This window comes from Sinocyclocheilus rhinocerous, unplaced genomic scaffold, assembly GCF_001515625.1.
Source record: "Sinocyclocheilus rhinocerous isolate Xijiao unplaced genomic scaffold, SAMN03320098_v1.1 scaffold2593, whole genome shotgun sequence".
NCBI lineage: Eukaryota > Metazoa > Chordata > Actinopteri > Cypriniformes > Cyprinidae > Sinocyclocheilus > Sinocyclocheilus rhinocerous.
The window spans coordinates 106,392-129,866 of NW_015664037.1; the positions used below are offsets into that span (position 1 = coordinate 106,392).

Here is a 23,475-nt window from a genome sequence, read left to right on the forward strand (position 1 = left end):
TAGGGGTGCTCCGATCAGGATTTTTGAGGCCGATCACAGACAGCAGTATCTGCCGATACCGATCACCGATACCGATCTTTTTAAAGCCTTCTATTTATCATTTATAACTATTTATAGTGATACTCCAATCAGGATTTTTAGACATTTATTCAGGGCCTGAATTTCAATCCCCTCTTAGGTGACTCTTGTGAGGGGGGGAAGCAGCTTTCACACAGGAGTCCGCTACTGACCTCCTATATGTTAAAAGATCAAGGTAGTTTTGATTTCCCAATTCATGACCCCTTTAACTATTTTTATGTAAACAATTCTGTTCAGACAGAATTATAAATTTACAGAAAAAAATAGAAATGATCTTAGATGATTTGGTGTTGTTAAGTTACTTTGGCTGCGTTTATACTTGGCATTAACATGTGACCTGTATCCGGATGTTGTCCAGATAGAGAAGTCAGCTGATGTTGCCAAGTGTAAACGTGCCGTGTTCTGATTGACTGATGATCTGATCTGCTTGATCGGCTCGCAGTGATCGCATGTTAATGCCAAGTGTAAATGCAGTCTTTGTTGTTGTGCCTTTTGCTGTCTTCTTGGCCAGGGTACTGTTTGCTAAAGATGCATTTAAACCTGATTAAATGAAGGATGACTGACTAACTAACCTGGAAGAACTGCAGCTGTTTTTCCAGACTCCAGAAGAAGGGATGCTTTAGCACTTTGTCTGCTGAGGGTCTTTTCTCTGGTTCCATACTCAACATCTGCTCGATCAAGTTTCGGGCCACAATATCGTCTGCAACAGCACAAATGATCACATGCATGATCAAAAATTTGACAAACTGACCCAAAATGAGCTCTGGTGTTTTTGAATGCATGAAGATGTCTTTCTGTCCTACCATGTCTGTTAGGGTCTAAGTATTCCAGCGAGTAGGCACCCAGCAGAATGTTTGCTTGCCGCTGCAAGGACTTTCCAAAGGGGTGGTGGCCTTCAGATACCACATAGTAAAACACACAGCCTGCAGAGAAGATGTCTACCATGCAGGTCTGAAACATCAGAGGTGAAAAGGTGAAACTGTGATTGTCTAGCCATTGACAAAACTCTTCTGACATGGCTTTCTGGAATACTGATGGCCAATGCAGGATTCTGTAGTCATGTATTTTTATATAATGACAGCTAAACTGTGTAACTGTTTCATGTCTCACTTGTGACTTGTGCACTTCCATTTTTTTTCACATAAATGCCAAATCAATATTTAATGTTTATCTATCTATTTATTTGGTAAGTAGCTATGTAACGTTCAGGCAGTTATGTTCAATGTCATTACTGCAGGAAAAAAATCCTTTTAGGACAAAACAAGACCCCTGCCACTTCATGTCCTGATCACCCTGTCCCGTCCTTGTTAAATATTTCTCCCTGTCAGTTTTAAGTTATATAAAGCTCAACAATTGTTCTCTTCAAGTTTTGCTGTGCAGCAGTAGAGTGTGGCGGATCATTTGCGATGGGTACTGCTAAAGATACAGTATTATTTTGTGTCTTTTATATATATATATATATATATATATATATATATGACAGCTATAAATGACAGATCATCAGGGCACACGACATATTACCACAGTAAAACTTATGACATTTCTCGCAAACGGCAATATTTATATCAACCATATACCAAAGCACTAACTTAACGTTTCAACTCATTGTCTATAATTACAAAGCTATTTGTACTATTTCTATAATTCTGAAATAGTTCCTGGTTTGTTGACTGCATTAATGTTATGTAACTTACACACATTCTTCATGTACTGTTACAAAAGTTTCAAATGAATAGACAAAGAGAGAGCAAGAAATGCTATTGCTAGCGTAAGAGTAGTTTCATATACGAGAGCTACTTTAGGAATGAAAAATTCATGAAATAAACACATGTTCTAATTGTGCTATTTCAAATTTGGTCAAATGAAATTATTGGTAACACATTACCATGATTCAATCAGTTAACGAATAATGAACAAATAATGAATAATGTTATCAGAAACTAATAATGAGGAATATTTACAACACACAGTAATCTAAATTAATCTCTACACATACTAATATATTAAGTAAGTATAAATAAACATTGTACTTATAAATTAACATCAATACAAATTTGCTAATTTCTAATAACTAACTAAACTATCAACATTTATAATCTGTATATATTATAATCACTATAATATTTATAATATTTAAATTTATTTAAAAACAAACAATATTTTTCATTCTCTTAGCTGTTAAAATCAATGCAAACAGACACAGCCTGTTTTCTGAGCTCTTACAGGGTTATGCTTTGCATCCTCACTGAGCACTTCTGGAGCAATCCAGCCCTCAGTGCCCGGGACCCCAGACTTCCTGCTGAAGCTGTGTCTGCCCACTGCCAGCTTCTTGCATAGGCCAAAGTCTGAGATCATGGCCTTCACACGCCCATGTGTGTTCGGCATCGACACCAGGATGTTGTGTGGCTTCAGATCTCTGTGAACTATCAACCCATGAAAGACTGAGTGTTACAAAAACTTGTATCAAACAGATTTTTTGAAAAAAAAAAAAAACACAGTACTTCAAGAATATTGATTCATTCACCTAAAATGCAGACTATTTAAAAGTGTATTACTGATGTTGCTGATAATGGTTAGGTTACCTATATTAAGTGAATGTAAATGAGCCAGTCCAGACATGGTTTGCTCTAGCAGTGTCACTGGCTCCAAACCGTGGCGGTTAAAATCCTTTCGTTCCACATACTAAAAGTAAACAATAAAATATAAATAAGTAAATAAATAAATCATTATTAAAATTAAACAACATTATAATTTTATATTATACAGTATAGAAAAAATTATTTGTGTCTTTCTGCAATCTGTTAAATTACAAGACGCTTGCTTGGGAACATTCTCGAATCATGCTGGATAACATGATCATCAGATTTTGTCCATTTCAGTTCAAGTAAATTACTAGGGTTACATTGATAAATTCCTTATATGTGTTAAACATGAAAAAATGGTCAGTGAAAGGAAAAGTTTTTGTTCTTGTGGTTTGACATTTTAAATAAAACCTAAAATGCACATTTAAATAAATTATTGTAATATTCAATGTGGGTTTTTAACCTGAAACACCAATGACATGTCATGTTGTGGTGTTTGTTATACCTCTTGCAGTGTGGAGCTACACAGCTCTATGGCAATGTACTGAAACTGACGGTCTCTCTCAGTGCAGAAGTAACGAATCACATTTGGATGCTCGTCTGACTCGCGCAGCAGCTGAACCTCACGGTCGGCAAAGCTAAAGCATTCTGGGAGAATCCTCTTCACTGCCACTGGACGGTTATCAAACTGACCCCTGAAATAACACAGAAATCAGAAAAAATTACAATGGTCATTCTCTGGAAGATCAGGCCCTTTCTAACAGTAGCACAACTTCTTGTCCAGGTCCTTGTCACTTTTAGGCTGGACTACTGCAATGCTCTTCTGGTAGGACTTCCATCAAGCACAATCAAACCTCTACAAATGATTGAGAACGCAGCAGCATGACTGGTCTTCAACAAGCCCAAACGAGTTCACGTGACACCTCTTATCTCTCTCCACTGGTTACTGGCTGTGGCTCACATCAATTTCAAGATATTGCTTCTATACGGAACAGCCACACACTTTGCACCCTCCTACTTTCACTCACTCTTAAGAGTCTACATCCTCTCCAGAAGCCTGAGATTGGTAAGTGAGCAACACCTTTTGGTACCATCACAGTGAGGAACAAAATCCAAAAAAACTTCTCTTCTTAGAGCACTTAAGTGCATCCTACTGAAAAAAAAAAACCCCTCTATGCTTTCACTATGCCCTCCCTATTCTAGCTTGTACTATTCTGAACGATCCCTGAAACTTTGCATTACAGCTACTTCTCATGTTTATTTGCCTCTTTTTGATGAATCACTTGTTGTATTTCACATTTGGCACCTTGGACAAAAGCATTTACTAAATGAATAAATGTAAATATAACTTGCCTGTACACAATAGTTCCCTCAGCACCATGTCCAAGTACATCTCTAGGGTTGAAAGTGATGTTTCCAATTCTGACAATGTTGGATTCTTCCTCTGAAATTAAAAGATAAGAAATCAGAAGTCAACCAATTGGCAAATTCAAAAAAAGATTAAATGGTAATGGCAATTATTGTGATTATTGTTTTACTGACAGCCCTAACCTGCATCCTCGTGCTCATTAGCTGAATGTCCCATTTCAGACTGGGACATGTTGGAATGGTTGGATGCTCGTGGGGTGATGTTGGGACTGCTGTGGGTGGAGCTCTCAGAGCGGGTATGGGCTGCCTCTAGGAAGTCAGTGTCAGGAGGCAGATCACTGGGTGGCTGGAAAATGAGCTGCTGCCGCTGCAGGAGCTGCAGCTTTTCCTCCATCTGCTGCTGAAATTGCAGGTGTTGCAACTGCTGCTGCTTGTGGACACTCTGATCAAAACACAACACACCACAATACTCTCAGAGCTGACCGAAGAGACCAAACAGAAGAGACACTTTTCAACCAAACATTTATAAATTTAGCATTATTTTAAATTAATAACCTTACTTTTTGCCTAGACAGAACAATAAAGGCCATATTAGGCAAAGATGTAGAATGGGTGTGGGGCATTTTGCAAGCACACAACCTCCCTAAATGCCAACCAATTGGCAAATTCAAAAATAGATTAAACGGTAATGCCAATTATTGTGATTCTCGTTTTGCTGACAGCCCTAACCTGCATCCTCGTGCTCATTAGCTGAATATCCCATCTCAGACTGGGACATGTTGGAATGGTTGCATGCTCGTGGGGTGTGGCAAATATCTTTTCTGTCTTGTCCTTCCTTCACATTTGTTCCTTCTCCCCCACTTCTTTCCCTTTACCCATCATTCCCTTCACTCAATTAACTCACTATAGTCACACAATATTGTGTGAATACAAGTTATTTTCATTTTGGTTAGCTTTGCTTTTATTCTGACTTTTACTAAGATAAATAACTCTAGTAGATTAAGTGCATGAACATGATCCATCTAAAAACTAGAAACTGTGTTTTTATGAAGAGTAAGGCATGTCAGCTGGGATTCTAAGTCTCTGATTAACTGCTTGACTTTCATTATCTTATTATATGTTTGTCTTAACTGTAGAGGGCTAGATTCTAGACATTCAGCTTGGAAAATCATTCAGTCTTAGAGTGATGGTGAGAGTAAAACTCACCTCAATGAACAAATTTAGTGTGTTTACCTTGGGGTAGGTGATGATGAAGGCCACCCAGCCGGCCAGAAGGAAAGTGCAGAAGATGATGGTGGCCATGTCCTTCAGCATGGAGTCCACTGGAGTCTCCACACGTGGGACACGGTCGGGTTTCTCCTGCAGGGATGACACAGGTGGAGGCAGAGGACTGTTGTCTTCCATTCCACTCTCATTTACTTTCTGGAACAAAGCAGAACATGCTTTGATATGGCAATAAACACAAATACAAACAAAGATTTTTAGCAATTAAATTGCATATACAGATAATCAAGCATTCAATAAAATTCAGCTTATAAAAAAAGGTCAAATCTGTACAGCATGACAGCTGTATTACAGATTCTTTTGCCGTCCTTGTGATGAAAATGGCAAACATTTTCTGGGTCCATCTTTGTACGTTTTGTGTTTCACAGTCAAGGAATGAATGAATGATGCGGGAAGTGCTTCCATATTAAAAATTTGGTGGTTCTTCACCTTACAATAAAAATCAGAGGGACAGTTGGGTACTTTACCAATGCTGTCATGAATTCATGAATGCATTACATCACACAGTGGTGTGCACTGTGTGATTTAATGCAAAAACTTGAAACAGAAGATGCTGCCCTCTCATCATTCCCTGCGTTGTTGGACATTTTCAACCCTAACCCTAAAAAAACCTTCAGGGGACAAGCATTTCACCCAACTTTAACACTCTTGTGCACCTGTGGTGAGTGAAGACTATCCTGTTTGGTCTGATCACAGAGAAGAGCTACTGTAGCTCAAATTGCTGAAAAACTTAATGCTAGCCATTAAAGAAAGTTGTAAAAATTAACAGTTCATCGCAGTTTGCTGCGTATGGGGCTGCGTAGCCACAGACCGGTCAGAGTCCCATGATGACCCCTACAAAGAGCCTACAATGGGCACATGAGCATCAGACCACGTACACCCCTTCTTGGCAATGGCGTTGTCTGGTGGCAGTGGCCTCTTTCAGCAGAAAGCACCCTGCAACAGTGCAAAAATTGCTGAGGAATGGTTACAGGAACAAAGGACAAAGAGTTCAAGGTATTGCCTTGGCCTCCGAATTCCCCAGATCTCAATCTGTTTGAGCAATTGTGGGATGTGCTGGACCAACAAATCCCATCCATGGAGGCCCCACCTCACAACCTGCAGAAATTAGAGGACCTGCTGCTAACGTCTTTTGTGCTAGAAACCACAGGACACGTTCAGAGATCTTGTTGAGGCCTTGCCTCAATGCATCACAGCTGTTTTGGCAACACAAGGGGGATCTATACAATATCTGGCAGGTGATTTTCATAATACTACGACATTTGAGTTTATGCTTATGAAGGTTGGTTTAAAAAGTCCCGTCATAGTTATATTGATTTATAGACCACCCAAGCAGCAAACAGAATTCTTCTCAGAACTCAGTCAATTACTAACGTTAGCCTGTGCTGTGTAGTCCCAGGTTATCTTACTTGGTGATTTTAACATCCATGTTGACACTGTCTGCTCTAATACTGCTCAACTATTGACTGTACTGGACTGTTTCGATCTTATTCAGAACATTAACTTTCCAACTCCCACTCATGGTCATACACTTGATCTGGTCTGTACATCTGGTTTGAATAATATCTCCGTCAGTGGTCTGGCTATTCCTATCTCTGACCACAAGCTTATTATTTTTGATTTTACATTAATCTGTCCAGCCAAATGCACTGATAACATAACAATTTCATATCGTCATGTAAATGCTGTCGATACCAGTACATTCTCTACTTCTGTTGCTTCCTCTGCTGTTCCTGAAGTTTTACATTTTACCTGTCCATCTATGATTTATGATATGTACCATTATCTTATTTCTAACATCCTGGATGAGTATGCTCCAATTAGGACCAGGTCTGTTCCCATGTCTCACTGGTCCTTGGTGTAATGCAGAGCTTCGTGCTATGAAAGCAAAAAGCAGACAACTTGAATGTCTTTTTAGGAAAACGGGTTTAACTGTCCATTATCTTGTTTATTCTGATTACATCAAGAGCTACAAAACTGCCTTGAATGCAGCCCCGCTCTTCTTATATCTCCAGCATCATTAACAAAGCTAAAAATAGGCCTAAAGCACTATTTAGCATGGTAAACAAACTAATCCAGGCACCAAATCATAGTATCAGCCAACATGAATCTGAAGATTTGTGTTGTACTTTTTTGCACCACTTTCAGGGAAAGTTAGATGTTTTATGTGGGACTTTTGATGAGGAACCGACTATTTCTAATTGTGAGCAAACTCAGTCTACCCAATCATTGACTACCTTTACCTTAACAAATCCATCTCTAATTGCTGATTTAATACAGAAATCGAATTCCTCTTCAAGCCGACTAGACCCTGCACCTACTTTTCTCCTGAAACACTGTATCCCTGTTATTTCTGCCCCAATCTCACACCTCATCAACATGTCTTTCATTTCTTCCACTGTTCCTATCTCACTCAAGACTGCTGCTGTTACTCCTATTCTCAAAAAACTGAATCTGGATCCTGTAAATCTATCCAACTACCGTCCAATCTCGAACCTGCCATTTGTATCTAAAATCATTTCTGTCTTTACTACATAATCTGTGTTATATGCAACTGCATTATTTGAACTGAACTGAATTGGGCAAATGTCCAATGAAATTGTTTCTTTGTAATCAATATTTGCTGGTTTGTTGTACCTTGTAGAGTGTCCTTGAGCTTGGGAAAGGCGCTATATAAATTAAACATATTATTATTATTATTTTAATGTTGTTGTCGATCACTGTATTTCCACAAAGTGTCATGTGCTTTTTCCAAATCATGTTACCACATGCTCTTTTCAATAAAACCAATAACCATAATAATAATAATAATTCTCTAATAAGGTGGTCTAAAAGGCTCCTTCCTCTTTTAAAACGCATCGTGAAAGTCATTGATTTGGTGATCAGACTTCAGAAATGGCTATTATTTACAATCCTCTCCATGTTATACACATTGCAAATTGTTAAAGCTATTACATAACATTATCCACACAGCAGTGCTACTGAGTGTTTACTTATCGTTTTTACCTCTTCAATGGTCTTCTCTGTGGCAGGGGGAATAACGTTGATATGTTGGCGAGGGATGCTCTCTGGAAATTTTTCCAGAATTTTAGTATGAGCATCTGGCGGTGTCTCGTGGTGACCTGCAGAAGAGAAACATTACCGTTGAGCAAAATGTTCATACCTTAATAAACATGAGGCAACATAGTACAGCACATAATAAGTCGGTCAAGACTTACGACAATTATGCGCTAATTAAGAATATAAATGTAATATTTTCAGCAAACGTGTAGTTTATGGCTTTCTACAACACCACATTTCTGTAAAACATTAAGATACATTGTGACAGTTTGTTTTGTTGTCTTCAGCAGTGTTGCCAAGTTCGCTGTTTTCCCGTGGAATTGGGCTACTTTAACACCGTTACCGCGGGTTGTTTTTCATGTCCGCGGGTTGAAGCGACCGCAATAACGTGATATTTAGCCCCTGAAATGCGAAATTTACTGGGGAATCCCCACCAAAAAACGTGTACAGGCTGGGAAAGAAGTGGAGATATTTTACAACTGCAGTAAAATGTCTCCACTAGTGGGCAAGAGTGGCACATTTTTGCATGATTCCCACAGCTTTGAGTGCAGGTATTTTTGAGTGTGCAGTAAGCAGCACCTATCAACAGCAGTGAATTCCTCATGAAGTTGATGTGGTTTCTCTCTTTCAGTGCTGCACTGAACTTCACTGTGGTACTGGGAGTGATCACACACTCCTGCTCATCCTCCATGCTTGACTCCTGGTTACTGGGGCCCTCCAGCATGGGAAACGTCCTGCCACGAGGCTGAAATACACACATGCACACACACTTGGTCATGAGCATGCATGCACTACAACAGCATTCTATCCCTTCTGAATCGGTACTGGGACCTTTTCAGGCCTAAAATTCTAAAAATCTGTATTAATAAAACAAAACAAAAAAACAAACCAAACAAATAAACAAGAACATTCTACTACATCACTGTAAATATTTTTACAAAGTCAGATGTGGGATACTCCCATTTTATTTCCAACTTCCAAGCATGAAGACATTGCATTGCCTAACAAACTGAAAATTATACTGGTTAATGATGTAGAAGAGAGTCACATTTATGCCATTGTCAAAGAAAAGTACAATTTAAGGTAAAAAGCATTTTTTCCCCAAATACCGTGAGATATTAATTTACAAATATTTGTTTTTATAATTTTATAGCCTTTTTTTAAGAATTTAATTCTTTTAATCAGAACTTTATAGCCAAACAAATATATATAAAAAAGGAATTTTAAAGGGGTCCTATTATGCTTTTTCCCTTTTTCAACTTTAGTTAGTCTGTAATGTTGCTGTTTGAGCATAAAAAAGATCTGCAAAGTTACAAAGCTCAAAGTCCAATTCAAAAGGAGATATTTTATTTAACAGATATCACTTCTCAAAAACTACAACGAACGACTCGTTTGGACTACAACGCATATTTTCCGGGATTTGTGATATCACAAAATGCTCTAGTTTTCACAAGGCAGACGAACTTAAGAGTGGTTACAATCATCCGAGTTTAAATCGTGCTCAAATTGATTTGATTTTGACGTAATATTTACACTGAAAAATAAAAACATACTTATAGAAGAGATGAATTCAAGTCAGTGAATGTGTGAATTGCAATTTAATACTGTTACAAATCGCATGACTACATATCTTCTTACAGGATATGATCAGGTTCTGTTGAAGCCCTGTGCACGAGAGATTCTGGCATTTTTTACTCCGTCAAGGTTATACTCCTATACAACTATGAGTTTCGGTTCATGAAATGTTGCAAATGTTGAAGCCATTGATAACTTTCCACCTCCGACTACACTTTCCACTAGACAACCATGTAATCATCCAGCTTAATTCAGTTCAAGTTTTGTTCTCATCAAGTGACTGTTGGCCAAACCCTGAGGTTATAAGCGTGACTACAGTTAATTTAACCATGTAGTTCTATAAAAGTATGAGAAGACATTTTTAAAGGTTTTTAACACCACTCACCACAACAGTAACTCCATCATGCACCAGGGAGGGAGAAGCATACAGGCCAGAGGAGTGTTTCCCTACATACAACGTGGACCTGTCAGAAACCAGCCAGAAATAGCAAATTAGTCATATTTTGTTTTCAAAAGTCACATACTTTGACTATAAACATCTCGCAAAGGAACTGCTAAGTTTTATACAATGGCTAATCTTTATTCATCCAGTCTTTTACATAATGACAACAACAATCCCAGTTTTATTTTACGTCTGTTACTGCAATATATAAAGTGAGCTGCTCTAAACATTGTGCCACAAAGCTAGGGATGGCTACATACTAGGGCTGCAAGATTATGACAAAAATCATAATTGTCGATTATTCCCTTGAAATTGTAATTGTGATTATTAATTACGATTATCACAATTTACATTGAATGATGTTTATAAAACCCTTAAGATAACATGTAGAAAGAAAAAAACGCATCTTTAGCACGCAGAATAACATAAGTGGACTTTGAACGATTAATTGCCGCTTTGAACGATTACGTAATTGTGGCATTCATAATTGCAATCGCGATTAGAAATTCGATTAATTGTGCAGCCCTACTACATACCACTTTTTTATCTGGTACAAATACCGATACTGCAACCATGAGATACTAATGTCAGTCCAATACCAGTAAGTGTCTTGTTCTTGATCAGTTCAGAATATAAAGTTGTATGAAAGGCTTAACAAACATACAAGCTTCACATTTCTTTTAAACCTCCAGAATGTCTTGTCCCAAACAGTTCCATTTTAAGTGCAGGACTGTACTCACAATTTTTGCATCTCTCCTCAAAGCGTTTAAGTATTTAATCTATACTGAAAATGCAGGCTACGCATCTTTGAATTTCTAGAATCAGTTCTTCCCCACACTTCACAAACACAGACAGGATGTGGCTTAGATATTGGAGATGCAACATGCAGGTACACTTATGTACACATGGTCCAATATTAGTGCTAAATGAGAGTAAAATGTGGCTTTGCCATCCATGTAAATATAAAAGAGGTGGCATTTCAGCAAGAAACTTGATGCTGGAAGTGACATGATGACCAAAATTGTTAAGAAGGATAATATTATTTTAGGGAAATAAAGCAAAATACAGTTTCACAACCTGTAAAAAATTAACATGTGCAGTCATTTTTCTCAATTTACCCCCATTGGAAAAAACAAACAAACATTATAAGTACTTTGTCTTATTAGAAGGGCTGCTTACATCAGTTTATCTTTGGTTTTCTTCTCCCGAGGAAATGGATACTTCCACTGTGTAATGCGGCCCACCTCTCCTGACATGAAAGTGAGATAACGCAAAGTTTCCACAGCAACATTGGTGTGCGGGACTTTGCGCAGGCCCTCACGCTGCCAGATGTAGATCGCCACCACAGGGGAGTTGTAATTCTGAACCCACTGCACGTCTCCGGACTCACTGTCCACTGTCACCACTAGGCCATCACCATTGGACACAAAGTGGGCCATATCTGTCAAACACAGAAAACAATGTTATGTTGTGCTACGAAAGAGGATTGAAAGGGTTTTCAAACTGATAAAGCTGCCTTACTGTGTTTGGTGTCGTCGTCTGGAAGGGTGAAAGCGTAGTCAGAATAAGTAGCGTTCCAGCGCAGCTCTCTGCTCTTGGTGTCATACATAGTGATCGTGTATTCTGAGGATCAATGCAATCAACAGCTCAGCAATAAATTCATTTTAATATACACTTTTCACCCCTGTAGTCGTAAGCCTTCTCAAGCATCTAATCGATGGTTTTGTAACCTGAGACCACCTCTGTAAAACAATGGAGATTATTATTATTCATTATGTATTCAATTCTGTAACGCACATTCATTCTAAGACACATTTATATCCCCTGTAGTCTTAAGAATTCTCATCGTATGCATCTTATCGCAGGTTTTACACTCAATCAGCTGGGGAGTGTTAAATAGCCCATAAGCAAGGGTTGCATTAGTATGTACATTTTATGTACATCTACATTTTGACTTCTTGGACTCATACATTCAGTGTAATACTCATAGCAAGACCAACAATGAATATCTTTGATATTCAGATCATATGAGAGTTGTTTTGGCTTTAAAATGTCTTTGCATTAGACGTGTATCGACTCCAGCAGATGTGATGTGTCATTATTCTGTAATATGCACAATATTGTTATTGTGAGCTGTTAACAATTCTAGATAACATATTAGCACAACTGTTTACATTTCTATAAAAACACACTAGCTAATTTCCACTAACAAGTCAAAATGTAGAATGTGCTAATGCAACCCTTGCTTAAGGGCTGTTTAACACTCCCCAGCTGACTGAGTGCTTGACAAGGCTTACTACTACGGGGTGAAAAGTGTATCTTAGAATGAATGTGCATTACATAATTTAATACATAATGAATAATAATAATCCCCATCGTTTTACAGAGAGGGTCTCAGGTTACAGGTTGTTGTGAGACTACGGAAACAAATGCACTAGTTTGTGCCATGGTCAAATTTCCGCATTTTTACACATAAATGTGTGTGTCAGTGTTTAATAACTTTTGTTTTTGTCTTTGTACCCATGCAATTGTGATATATTATGCACATACGAATACTTGGGAGAATGAGTGTGAACATGTCTTTGCTTGTGTTATGCAAGACATAATGACAGGGTGCAGCAATATTACAGTAACATAAATACTTAAATGAAGTTCTCTGGTATCTTTTTTCAATTCAATCTGGAGTAGTAGTAATTTATTTTTATTGCCATGTCAGCATCTAAGGCTATCTTAATGGCAAAACTGAGTTAGAATAATACAAGAGTTACAAACACAAAATAAAACCAAATAAACACAAAAATACAGCAGATAAAATTATACAAGACTTTTTAAATTAACATATGATAAAATAAAATCTAAAATCTTTTCAGGTAAATTCTTACTTACACAAGTCCCTGAGTGAGTATACTTCATAAAAAAAGTTTTTTTACTTGCATTTAAACTGGGACAGTCCTTTTACAATTTTGAAATGGGCCAGTTGCTTTTGAATTAAACAAAAAATACAGTGTTGCCATAGACAACACTGAATATATCTGACTACTAAATGTTGCATTTGACCAGAATCACGCATTTTAGAGAGCCATGTAAAAAACGTCAGTTATTTTAATTATCCCACGTAATTTAAAGATTACTCCCCTATTCATAACAGTCTTCATTTATATTTTAACCAATAAACTTTCAGTGATGTGAAATGCAATACTTTGTATATTCAGCAGTCTATAAATCATAATTTATTTGTGGATTGATTTAAATGTTCATTAAGCACAACAATAAAATATATGATTCAATGCTTTAAATACCATGATAATACAGAAAATCCTGATAAAAGTTGTATCAATTATCGTGATTTGTAAAAAATTAATACAGTCACATGCCTACTGTCCAGTAACAGTATTACAGCATTTATAATTTTGATAAGAAGCACTACCACTCTTAAAGATATCTTTGGTTTTTCTGCTCATATAGACACAAACAGAGATGGTCTCACGGTACCTAAAGTCAGAACTATGGACAGGTATTGGCCCTTACCAGTGCGGCCGAGGTAGAGCAGAGATGAAGATGGACATAACATCTCAGCGTAGGAAGAGGTCAGTGTTTGTTGCTTCTCACCAGTCAGCAGATCCACAACATACCACACGTCTTGCTTCTTACCTACAAGCAAACATAAAAAAACCTTCATGTACTCAAGCACAGGCCAGCATACAATTGTGAATGTGCAATTTGCATTCAATTGAAAGTTTAATTTAATATCATCTCTTTGTGCAGCATCTGCGATTCTACTACAGAAAATAATTCTGACCCATTCTTCAGTTTGCAAAAACAAAAACTTTGTGTACAGACCTGCACTTAAAATGGAAGTGTATGTGACAAGACATTCTGGACAGATTAAAACTAAAGAAATGTGAAGCTTGTATGTTTGTTATCACAGTAGTCTCATGTTAACATATACAATACCTGAAATAATGTTATGTAAATGCTTATCTTTTATGGTAATCAACAGCATGTCACAGGCTGTACATAAAAAATTAGAGGGTTTGGTGACATCAGCTAGTTAAAAAAAAACAAAAAAAAAAACACTAATAAACAAGAATAATTCCATAAGATCTAAAGATAGAGCATTTACATATTCAGTGCAGGGTTTTCCCATGTGCTTCTTGTTTTCCCATTTCAATTTCCCCCTTATCAATTTAAAGACCAAAAGTCCACATAACTGATGCAGCATGAGTAAATGTTCTCTCCAGGATGTGTAAACAGGCATCGACACTTCAGTTCAAACACACCACATGTTTACGCTTGGAAACAAGTGTGGCTTCGAGTGAAACAAGGTTATTTCCTGTGGGTTACACTGTGATATTCAACATATGAGTTTCATTGCAGAGAGGAACTTAAATGCTGATGTTTAAACTTGATAAGTCTCATTTAAAGAGATTAAGAAATTGGATTTTCATTGTTTAACATTCAGGCCTGTCTGCAGTCTGATTTAATCAGTGTTTGACCTTCTTCCTTTGGGTGTCATTATAGATGTAGCTGTGCCTTGTGATTTGCACATTTAAGAGTTAAGAAAGGGTGGTACAGACAGACATCTTGTGTGCAGTGAGATCATGAAACAATCCCACAGCGCCCACACACCCTCCCAACCACAGGGAGGCCGCTAGGAACTGGCCAGTTCCTCAAATATCAACCTCTGCTGCCTGACACTCTAATCATGTTGAAGAACAATGTTTATTATTTATGGTTATGGGTTTGTTTAAATCTCTACCTTATCTATAAGGCATAGTAATAGTGATGCTTGGTTGAATGGAACTTTAGATGAATAATTACAAAAGAATGAATGAGAATAAGTCTCTCACCCGTGTATAAGATGCCATCAGAACCGCGACAGGGAGATGCCTGGACCAGCTCAGGAATGGTGAACGGCAGTTTCTGAAACATCCCCAAATATTAGATATAATATTTGTTACTCCATCCAAAATTACACTTAGAAACTTTTTTCTTTTGGTAAAAGCACCTCAGATGTTTCACTTCAAAATGACATTTCTCATTTCTAAAGCTAAGAAACGAGAATTATATCTATCCTTAGATTCCAGAGAATGAGGAAGTCCTTCATGAGAAATGAAAAGAAGTTATCTCTCACCGTCAAACCCTCATTATTTTTCCCTCCGAGAGAGTACAAACTGCCATCATTGGGGTCTGGGAGGAATGCAGGCCTGTAAAAATAATAATAAAATTTGTTCAGGATTGTCATGTTGAATGACTGATGTTGCTCCAAACCTGTATTTTTTCTCACAGAAAATAAAAAACAGCAAATTCTTTTGTGACAAAAACAGCAGCACGCAGATCATTATTTTTTTTATCCTTTAATATGTAGGCTTATGTTAGGTGTTTTTATCTGTGGCTTCATTTAGATGGTATCATGAATAGGAAGAATCGTGCTAGCTCAGCATCTTGCACAGTTCCTGTTGTTTCACTTTTCATGCACAAGCGCTCAAGCATAAATGAAAGAAGGCTTACTCTGACACATGCGTTGGGACTTGCAAAACAGGATCTGCATTGGGAATGAGAAAGGTGTCAGTTAAGAGTTATACTTTATCACAGGCAAATGAAGGGATGAGCAAACATGAAGACACAAAGCAAACAAAGTACTGTGCATAAAACTTGGATGTAAACTTAAAGGAACAATCCACTATTTTTGAAAATTGGCTAATTTTTCAACTCCCCTAGAGTTAAACAGTTGAGTTTTACCGTTTTCGAATCCATTCAGCCGATCTCCGGGTCTGGCGGTAGCACTTTTAGCTGTAGCTTAGCATAGATCATTGAATCTGATTAGACCGTTAGCATCTCGCTCAAAAATGACCAAAGAGTTTCTATATTTTTCCTATTTAAAACTTGACTCTTCTGTAGTTACATCATGTACTAAGACCGACGGAAAATTAAAAGTTGGGATTTTCTAGGCCGATATGGCTAGGAACTATACTCTCATTCCGGCGTAATAATCAAGGAACTTTGCTGCCGTACCATGGGTGCAGCAGGCGCAATGATATTACGCAGTGCCTGAAAATAGTCCCCAGCATGCTCCCTGTGCAAGCAGGTGGTCACGTTGGTTATGTTGACGGAAGTTAGCCTATTACTGGCGCTGCGTAATAAATATCATTGCGCCTGCTGCACCCATGGTACGGCAGCAAAGTTCCTTGATTATTATGCCGGAATGAGATTCGAAAATGGTAAAACTCAACTGTTTAACTCTAGGGGAGTTGGAAAATTAGCCTATTTTCAAAAATAGTGGAGTGTTCCTTTAATGGGTATTCATTTATTTAGTTCTTATTGCTCCCAGTATCACCTCTATTAGACCTTCATATAAACAACAATTCCATTTTATTACATTTTATTATCATATTCTAGAATATTAGTAAAGTCATCAAACCTATGAAACAACAAGTGTTATGCCTGATCACCTGCGTGAACATGCCATAGTTCTGCTGCATGAGGCATGAGGCCACATAAAAAAAAACTGTAATCTTACAAATGGAAGATGCCTATGGCAGTTTGTCTCAGTTGTTGAACTTTTTGTTCATTCAAATATTTGCACGATAAGAAGTTTGCTGGAAATAAAAGCAGTTTAAAAGTTACGCAATTTAGATTTATTATCCATGACAACTGTGTGAGAGCATGATCACAACGACAGCACATTTAAACACAGACTATCAGGTCAGACTGCACAGCACAGGCTGCTGTGGGTGTGTTGTGCAACGGCCTCTAACGTCCATCGCAGTCCTGTAGCTACAGCGTGTATGACTGGCTTAGCCTGTACATCAGGCTTTTGAGAGTCACAGAAGGTGAACGAAATGCAACTTTGGATATTGAAAAATAAAGCCAGTGTGTGGCCAGTTTACCAACGATGGAAGATTCCATTCAATGCATGCTAATGCAGCAGAAGTGGAGGATGCATTAAAATGCATTAAATGGAACCATCCCTCATTCATGTGTTGTTCTGGGAAAAAGCTCAAGAGGAAATGAGGTGAACAGACGTGCCTGGCCTTGATGACACACTGTTTGTGTGCAAATTGGTTTCTTATTTTGGTCCCACTTTATATTAAGTGGCCTTAACTACTATGTACTTACATTTAAATTAATCATTTGGTACAATGCACTTATTGTGTACATACATGTACTTACATTGCACTTATATTTGAAAAATATCTGCATGTAATTACATCTGTAATTAATTTCTGTAACTACATTTATAATTACACTGTTGACCCATCCCTTACACCTTAACCCACCCCAAAACCTACCCATACCACCAAACCTGTCCCTAACCTTATACCGTATCCCACCTCAATAGCAGCAAAAGTGTTTTGCAACACAATATGAACACAGTAAGTACATTGTACTTATTTTTTGATGTAACGACATAGTAGTTAAGGCCACTTAATATAAAGTGGGACCCTTATTTTTAATATGACCAACAATAGTTATGACAAATGTTATGATAAATCAAAATGATAACTTTTTCAGTTGGCTAATTAACACAAATGTATATATATTTTTCAGAACACACAAAAAAGAAATCTGTATTTTTAAATGTTCTTATAACTTTTTTGTTCATTCATTACAAGTTAACACAACTAAAATTTATTGCATCAAAAAGTACAAAAAGAGACTGATATGAGACATGATATCATTCCACATGAACCAATCTATATAATCCAAGTCTTCTGAAGGGAAACGATCACTTCATTTGATGAACATATTTAATTTAGGCTTTTATTTACATATAAACACTCATCAGCATACATACATAGAGCTCATCATATATAGTAAACGCAGAAGCTTTAGCGTGCTTGCTTGATGTGTTAAAACAAACCTCATTGGTTCCCATGTGTCAAGCAAGCATGTATTGGATGAGAAGATGATCAATGTTTATATATGAACAAAATCCTAAATTAACTATTCGAATGAAGTGATTGTGTCTCTTCAGGAGACTTAGTTTAAACTGATCGATCAATATGAATTACTTCTTTTACGAGGTGTCCTTGTACTTTTCGACAGGTGAAAGTTTAGAAAGTTATTAACCATAAAGATATTGTAGGAGGGCATGTAAAGGCAACTAGATATTTTTCAGTGTTTCTAGTTTAAAAACTCCAAACTCATATAATGTTTGTATTGTCATTATACTTGACCGGAAATAGGCATTTTATTGTTTGTTTGCCAGTGTTGTTTATTTGCCATCTTGAACCATTGTTGGCAATCTGACATGAAGTTTTCAAACACTACACTTTGCCCATCCACTTTGTTTTATGTAGGCCCACCCGCTTAAACATTTTTGGACTCGGCCCTGGTTCAAGGATCTAGTAAGCAAATGGATTCAAACAATCAGTCCAAAAATATACACTGCACTAACGCAGAGAAATACAAGCTGATTACATCAGAGACGGCAGAGAGAATAGTGACTCATGTCCAGTTTTCAGTCAGTGTATTATTTCAGTGTGTGTTTAGCTTTAAAACACAAATCTCTCATATTCTCTGATCGTTTCTGTGCATCACAAGCCCTCTTACATCACGCTTTCTGAAACGGAGCGTGAACGACAGATCAAAACTTGATACGTAAATTAATTTCCAAGCTGGATAACGCAAATCAGTGTCTCTCTAGTAAAGTTTTAAACAATGACTATTGTGTAAAAAACAAAAGCTAGTAGAAAATAGTAAATAATATTTTGCAAAAATCACCCTCAAACTTAAACCAGAATATCTATACTTATTTTAATATACCACTCAAATCCTGGCCTTAATATATATTTTTTCTTCAAACAAAACAATGCTAGACACTTTTCAGTTTGAACTTGAATGTCTATTTTTCCTGCTATGGGTATTGAGTACTATGAAGAATTGTTCAAATTTTTATTGAAGAACAAACAGTTCTTGAAGCTTATGAAATCACAAAGTGAATCACAGTTAATTCATTTGCTATATTCGAATATTAGACAATCTAAAACATATGCAAACAAGCAGCTTTGCCATAATTACAGAAAAATTACCAGAAGCAGTATCTTAGCCTGTATGGGTTAAATAAGTAAATAAGTTGAATAAGTTGAGAACCACTGATAACAATATTACACACCAGCAAACAATAGTGCTGGTATTCACTTTCACAGGCTCACTGGGCGTCCACTGTTTTCATTGCAGTTTGCAATGTGCTACGAGTATTTTGATACTGGTCTTGAAAGAAGCACATATACGTACCTTCTTTTAAAGTCCATTTGATTGTTCCGGATCTCTTGCTGACGGCGTGAAGGTTCCCGTCCAGTGTGGACACAAAGAGTAGACTCTCTGGTACAGACACCGTACTGCTGCCGCAAAAGCCCTGCAAACACACAGCTTTACTGGGGAGATGCTCTCTATCTTGCTCACGCACTGATGCAAGATTTTGAGACAAAATATTTTTACAAACTATGAGAGAATTATTAATATCTTGCTAGAAAAATATTTTAAATGCAAATGTTTATACAGTGCATTTATTACTAGTAACAGATGTAATGGTACACTGATCTCATGATACAATACTCTAACAATACTTTAAAGTTAAACCAGTGGTGTTTGTCTAAAAAAAAAAAAACAAAAAAAAAAATTTGGAAAACATCATTCTGGTAATTATAAGCCCTGGCAATATATTGGTATACATATCGGTATATATATATATATATATATATATTGTGTTTGAAACCAAAAATAAACACTATGTGGTTGAAAACAGAATTCTGCTGAATTCTTTTTAGAAGGAAGTACTAAAAACGGTCTTTTTCATGAAACCCTTTAATTAGGGATGTATTTTACAAGTATTTTGTTACTTTCACTTTTCATTTTTTTTTGCTCTATGGTACATCTTTAATTTAATAGCATTAGAGCTGCTCCATTGCAGCGGCTTAGTACTGTAATCACGCACTTTGCTGTAATTAGGGCTGTAGCTATCTGCCGATTATTCCGTCGATTAATCGAGTAATCGGATAAGTCATTTTTCTTTATTAAAGAGCAATACTAAATATACAAGAGATAATAAGAAAGATCTCTTAAAATAAACAACTAATTTGTTTTCTTTTTAGAAAAATTTACATTTTTATTGCTGAAATTGCATACATTAATAACCGTGAAAAACTAAACCTATTTAATGTATTTAATTGCCAAATTGCATTCAAAATGCAAATACAAATATATCAATAAAAAATTTAAATAAATAAAAATACAAAAATCTATTTCACATTACTTTAATAAAGGTAAACAAACTAAAACGAAGGCATAAATCAAAATAATAATAATACCTAAACATTGCATTTATGTCGTGCAACTTAACTTTCAAGTTTCAGCCTAACTAAAGCTCAAGCACATAAATCAAAATAATAGTAATAATAATAATAATAATAATACCTAAACATTGCATTAATGTCGTGCAACTTAACTTTCAAGTTTCAGCCTAACTAAAGCTCAAGCATGACATAAGACTTTACTGTCTTCTTGGAAGGCTTTGTGGCTTTTGTGAGAGGCAAAAATCAGTGGACAGGAAGGTAACTTGGAACAAGAACAAGAGACCATACACAATTTTTAAACACATTTTTCTGCAACATGAAATTAGAGTTATTTGGAGAATTAACCCTCTTAAATGTCCCTATACGTACTGGTGTGTGCATGTGTGTGTGTAAAACTTGTTTTTGATATCCCTCATATTCTGTGTGCGGGTCAGTTCACAGCAGTGATAGAAATTAATCTGTTCCAATAAGTTTAAATTGATTTTTACATTTTATGGGCATTTTTACCTTTATAAAGCCTTTTTTTTCTAAAAGTGTGCGCATTCTTTTGAGTCAAATTCTTACATTTAATCAGTCAATTAGAATAAAAGACATTTCGGCTGTTACCAAACAAATTATAGTATCAAAATTCATCTTTGCAATGCAGAGGAAACACAGAAGCTGCATGGGATGAATTTCCCACACAGAGGGACATGAATGCATTTAACCTGCAGTTACAAATGCATAAATAATATTTTGTAATTTTAAACATAAAACATTGAATACTGAGATTTCAAATTATTTTAAAAATGAAAAAAAAAAACCCGCCAGCAGGTGGCAGCAAGTCACTGTTAAGAAGTGAGCCATTGCAATTGAACCGAATCATTTAAACGGTTGATTCATTCAGGAACGAAACGCCGTCATGTTGCTCAGAGACGCAAAACAGCGCTGTGGCCGTGTTTGGAATTTTTTGTTGCCAAAATAAAGCAAAAACAGGCAATATAGTGTCTAAAACGTAAGTCTCATAATATTACCTTCTTGTTTATTGAACTGTTGAATAAAATCACATTTGTAATCATGCAGATTTTAGAGGTGAAAACTGGCACTCTTCGTGTGATATTGACTAACTTTCTTTCTGTGGTATTTTTATGCACAATGGCGTTTAGTCTTTCACAAAACATAGCTAACGTAGGGGACATTATAACTACCCACCATATTGATTTACGGTCTTAAATATGTCCAGCGCTTTTTTTTATATATTTATCTGGTCCCTGTTTTTATACAGTCTATGGTCTAGTCCAGCGTTTATCGGGTTGTGCGTCAGTAATAATGGTCCGTGGGGAAAATATTTAATCATGCTGATTTTAGAGGTGAAAACTGGCACTCTTCGTGTGATATTGACTAACTTTCTTTCTGTGGTATTTTTATGCACAATGGCGTTTAGTCTTTCACAAAACATAGCTAACATAGGGACATTATAACTAGCCACCATATTGATTTACGATCTTAAATATATATATTTTTTTATATTGCATTGCAATTGAAAGAATAACAACAGTTATGAAGTAACATGGGGCTAACGGACATCATCACATGAAGTTAGACAAGCTACACAAATTAACAAAATATACCAATGATAAAGAAGAAAAAAAGAAAAAAAAGAAAGAAAGAAAGAAAGGAAAGTCTTTTAAAGATAGCTTACAATAGACTCAAGAATGTTAAAAGTTTTAGAAGCCTTTGAGTTCAAAGGATTTGACATATTCTTAAAAGAAGTAAAAAGGGACTTTATATCAGATGAAAACATTCTAAAGTTAGGTTTGCAATGAATGGTTCTGGCTTTATGAAGGTGAAATTTACCCAGAAGACAAAGCAATAAAACAATATGTTCCAGATTAAAGGCAGAGTAAGTGATTTTTCAAAAACACTTTAGAAAACTGATTCGGGCCGAATCGCAAACCAAACTTGTAGCCAATCAGCAATAAGGGGCGTGTCTACTCGTGATGTGGAGGAGAGCGCGTTCAGTGCATGGGACGGACATTAGCCGAGCCGAGTGACAAAAACATAAGTTTTTTTTTTTTATTGCAATTGAAAGAATAACAACAGTTATGAAGTAACATGGGGCTAACAGACATCAAGACATGAAGTTAGACAAGCTACACAAATTAACAAAATATACCAATGATAAAGAAGAAAAAAAGAAAAAAAAGAAAGAAAGAAAGAGAGGAAAGTCTTTTAAAGATAGCTTACAATAGACTCAAGAATGTTAAAAGTTTTAGAAGCCTTTGAGTTCAAAGGATTTGACATATTCTTAAAAGAAGTAAAAAGGGACTTTATATCAGATGAAAACTTTCTAAAGTTAGGTTTGCAATGAAAAGTTCTGGCTTTATGAAGGTGAAATTTACCCAGAAGACAAAGCAATAAAACAATATGTTCCAGATTAATGTCCTTGGAATGAAAATCTGACAAAAAAATGATAGATTCTGTTATTTCTATCATTTTGTTACAGCAGGAAAAAATTAACATGGTAACTTCTGACCAAAAAGACTTGGTGAATGGGCAATGATAAAACAGATGTAGAATAGATTCTTCATCAGTATTACAAAATGAGCACATTGAGGATATATTCTCAGAGAATCTGCTCAAAAATAAATTACAAGGGTAGTATCTATGAGCAATTTTGAAATGGAGTTCTTTAATTTTACTTGGGATAAATAGCCTATGAAAGTGACGTGGTATGGTGACCCATACTTGGAATTAGTGCTCTGCATTTAACCCATCCAAAGTGCACACACACAGCAGTGAACACACA

At 36.4% G+C, this 23,475-nt stretch overlaps 1 protein-coding gene across 1 annotated transcript in view; it reads right to left on the bottom strand.

Annotated features, from left to right (window-relative positions):
* ern1 (endoplasmic reticulum to nucleus signaling 1) overlaps positions 1–23,475 on the bottom strand; it is a 40,258-nt gene that overhangs the window by 6,824 nt on the left and 9,959 nt on the right. Inside the window, exons 2-19 of the mRNA XM_016540164.1 lie at positions 19,630–19,750; positions 15,901–15,934; positions 15,524–15,596; positions 15,240–15,312; positions 13,918–14,040; positions 11,911–12,012; positions 11,569–11,830; positions 10,333–10,411; positions 8,952–9,117; positions 8,319–8,434; positions 5,262–5,450; positions 4,212–4,470; positions 4,014–4,104; positions 3,166–3,355; positions 2,661–2,760; positions 2,302–2,501; positions 882–1,029; positions 651–778 (exon numbers count right to left, since the gene is read on the bottom strand). Of these exons, the coding sequence (XP_016395650.1) occupies positions 651–778; positions 882–1,029; positions 2,302–2,501; positions 2,661–2,760; positions 3,166–3,355; positions 4,014–4,104; positions 4,212–4,470; positions 5,262–5,450; positions 8,319–8,434; positions 8,952–9,117; positions 10,333–10,411; positions 11,569–11,830; positions 11,911–12,012; positions 13,918–14,040; positions 15,240–15,312; positions 15,524–15,596; positions 15,901–15,934; positions 19,630–19,750 (2,454 nt within the window). The remainder of the gene's footprint in view (positions 1–650; positions 779–881; positions 1,030–2,301; positions 2,502–2,660; positions 2,761–3,165; positions 3,356–4,013; positions 4,105–4,211; positions 4,471–5,261; positions 5,451–8,318; positions 8,435–8,951; positions 9,118–10,332; positions 10,412–11,568; positions 11,831–11,910; positions 12,013–13,917; positions 14,041–15,239; positions 15,313–15,523; positions 15,597–15,900; positions 15,935–19,629; positions 19,751–23,475) is intronic.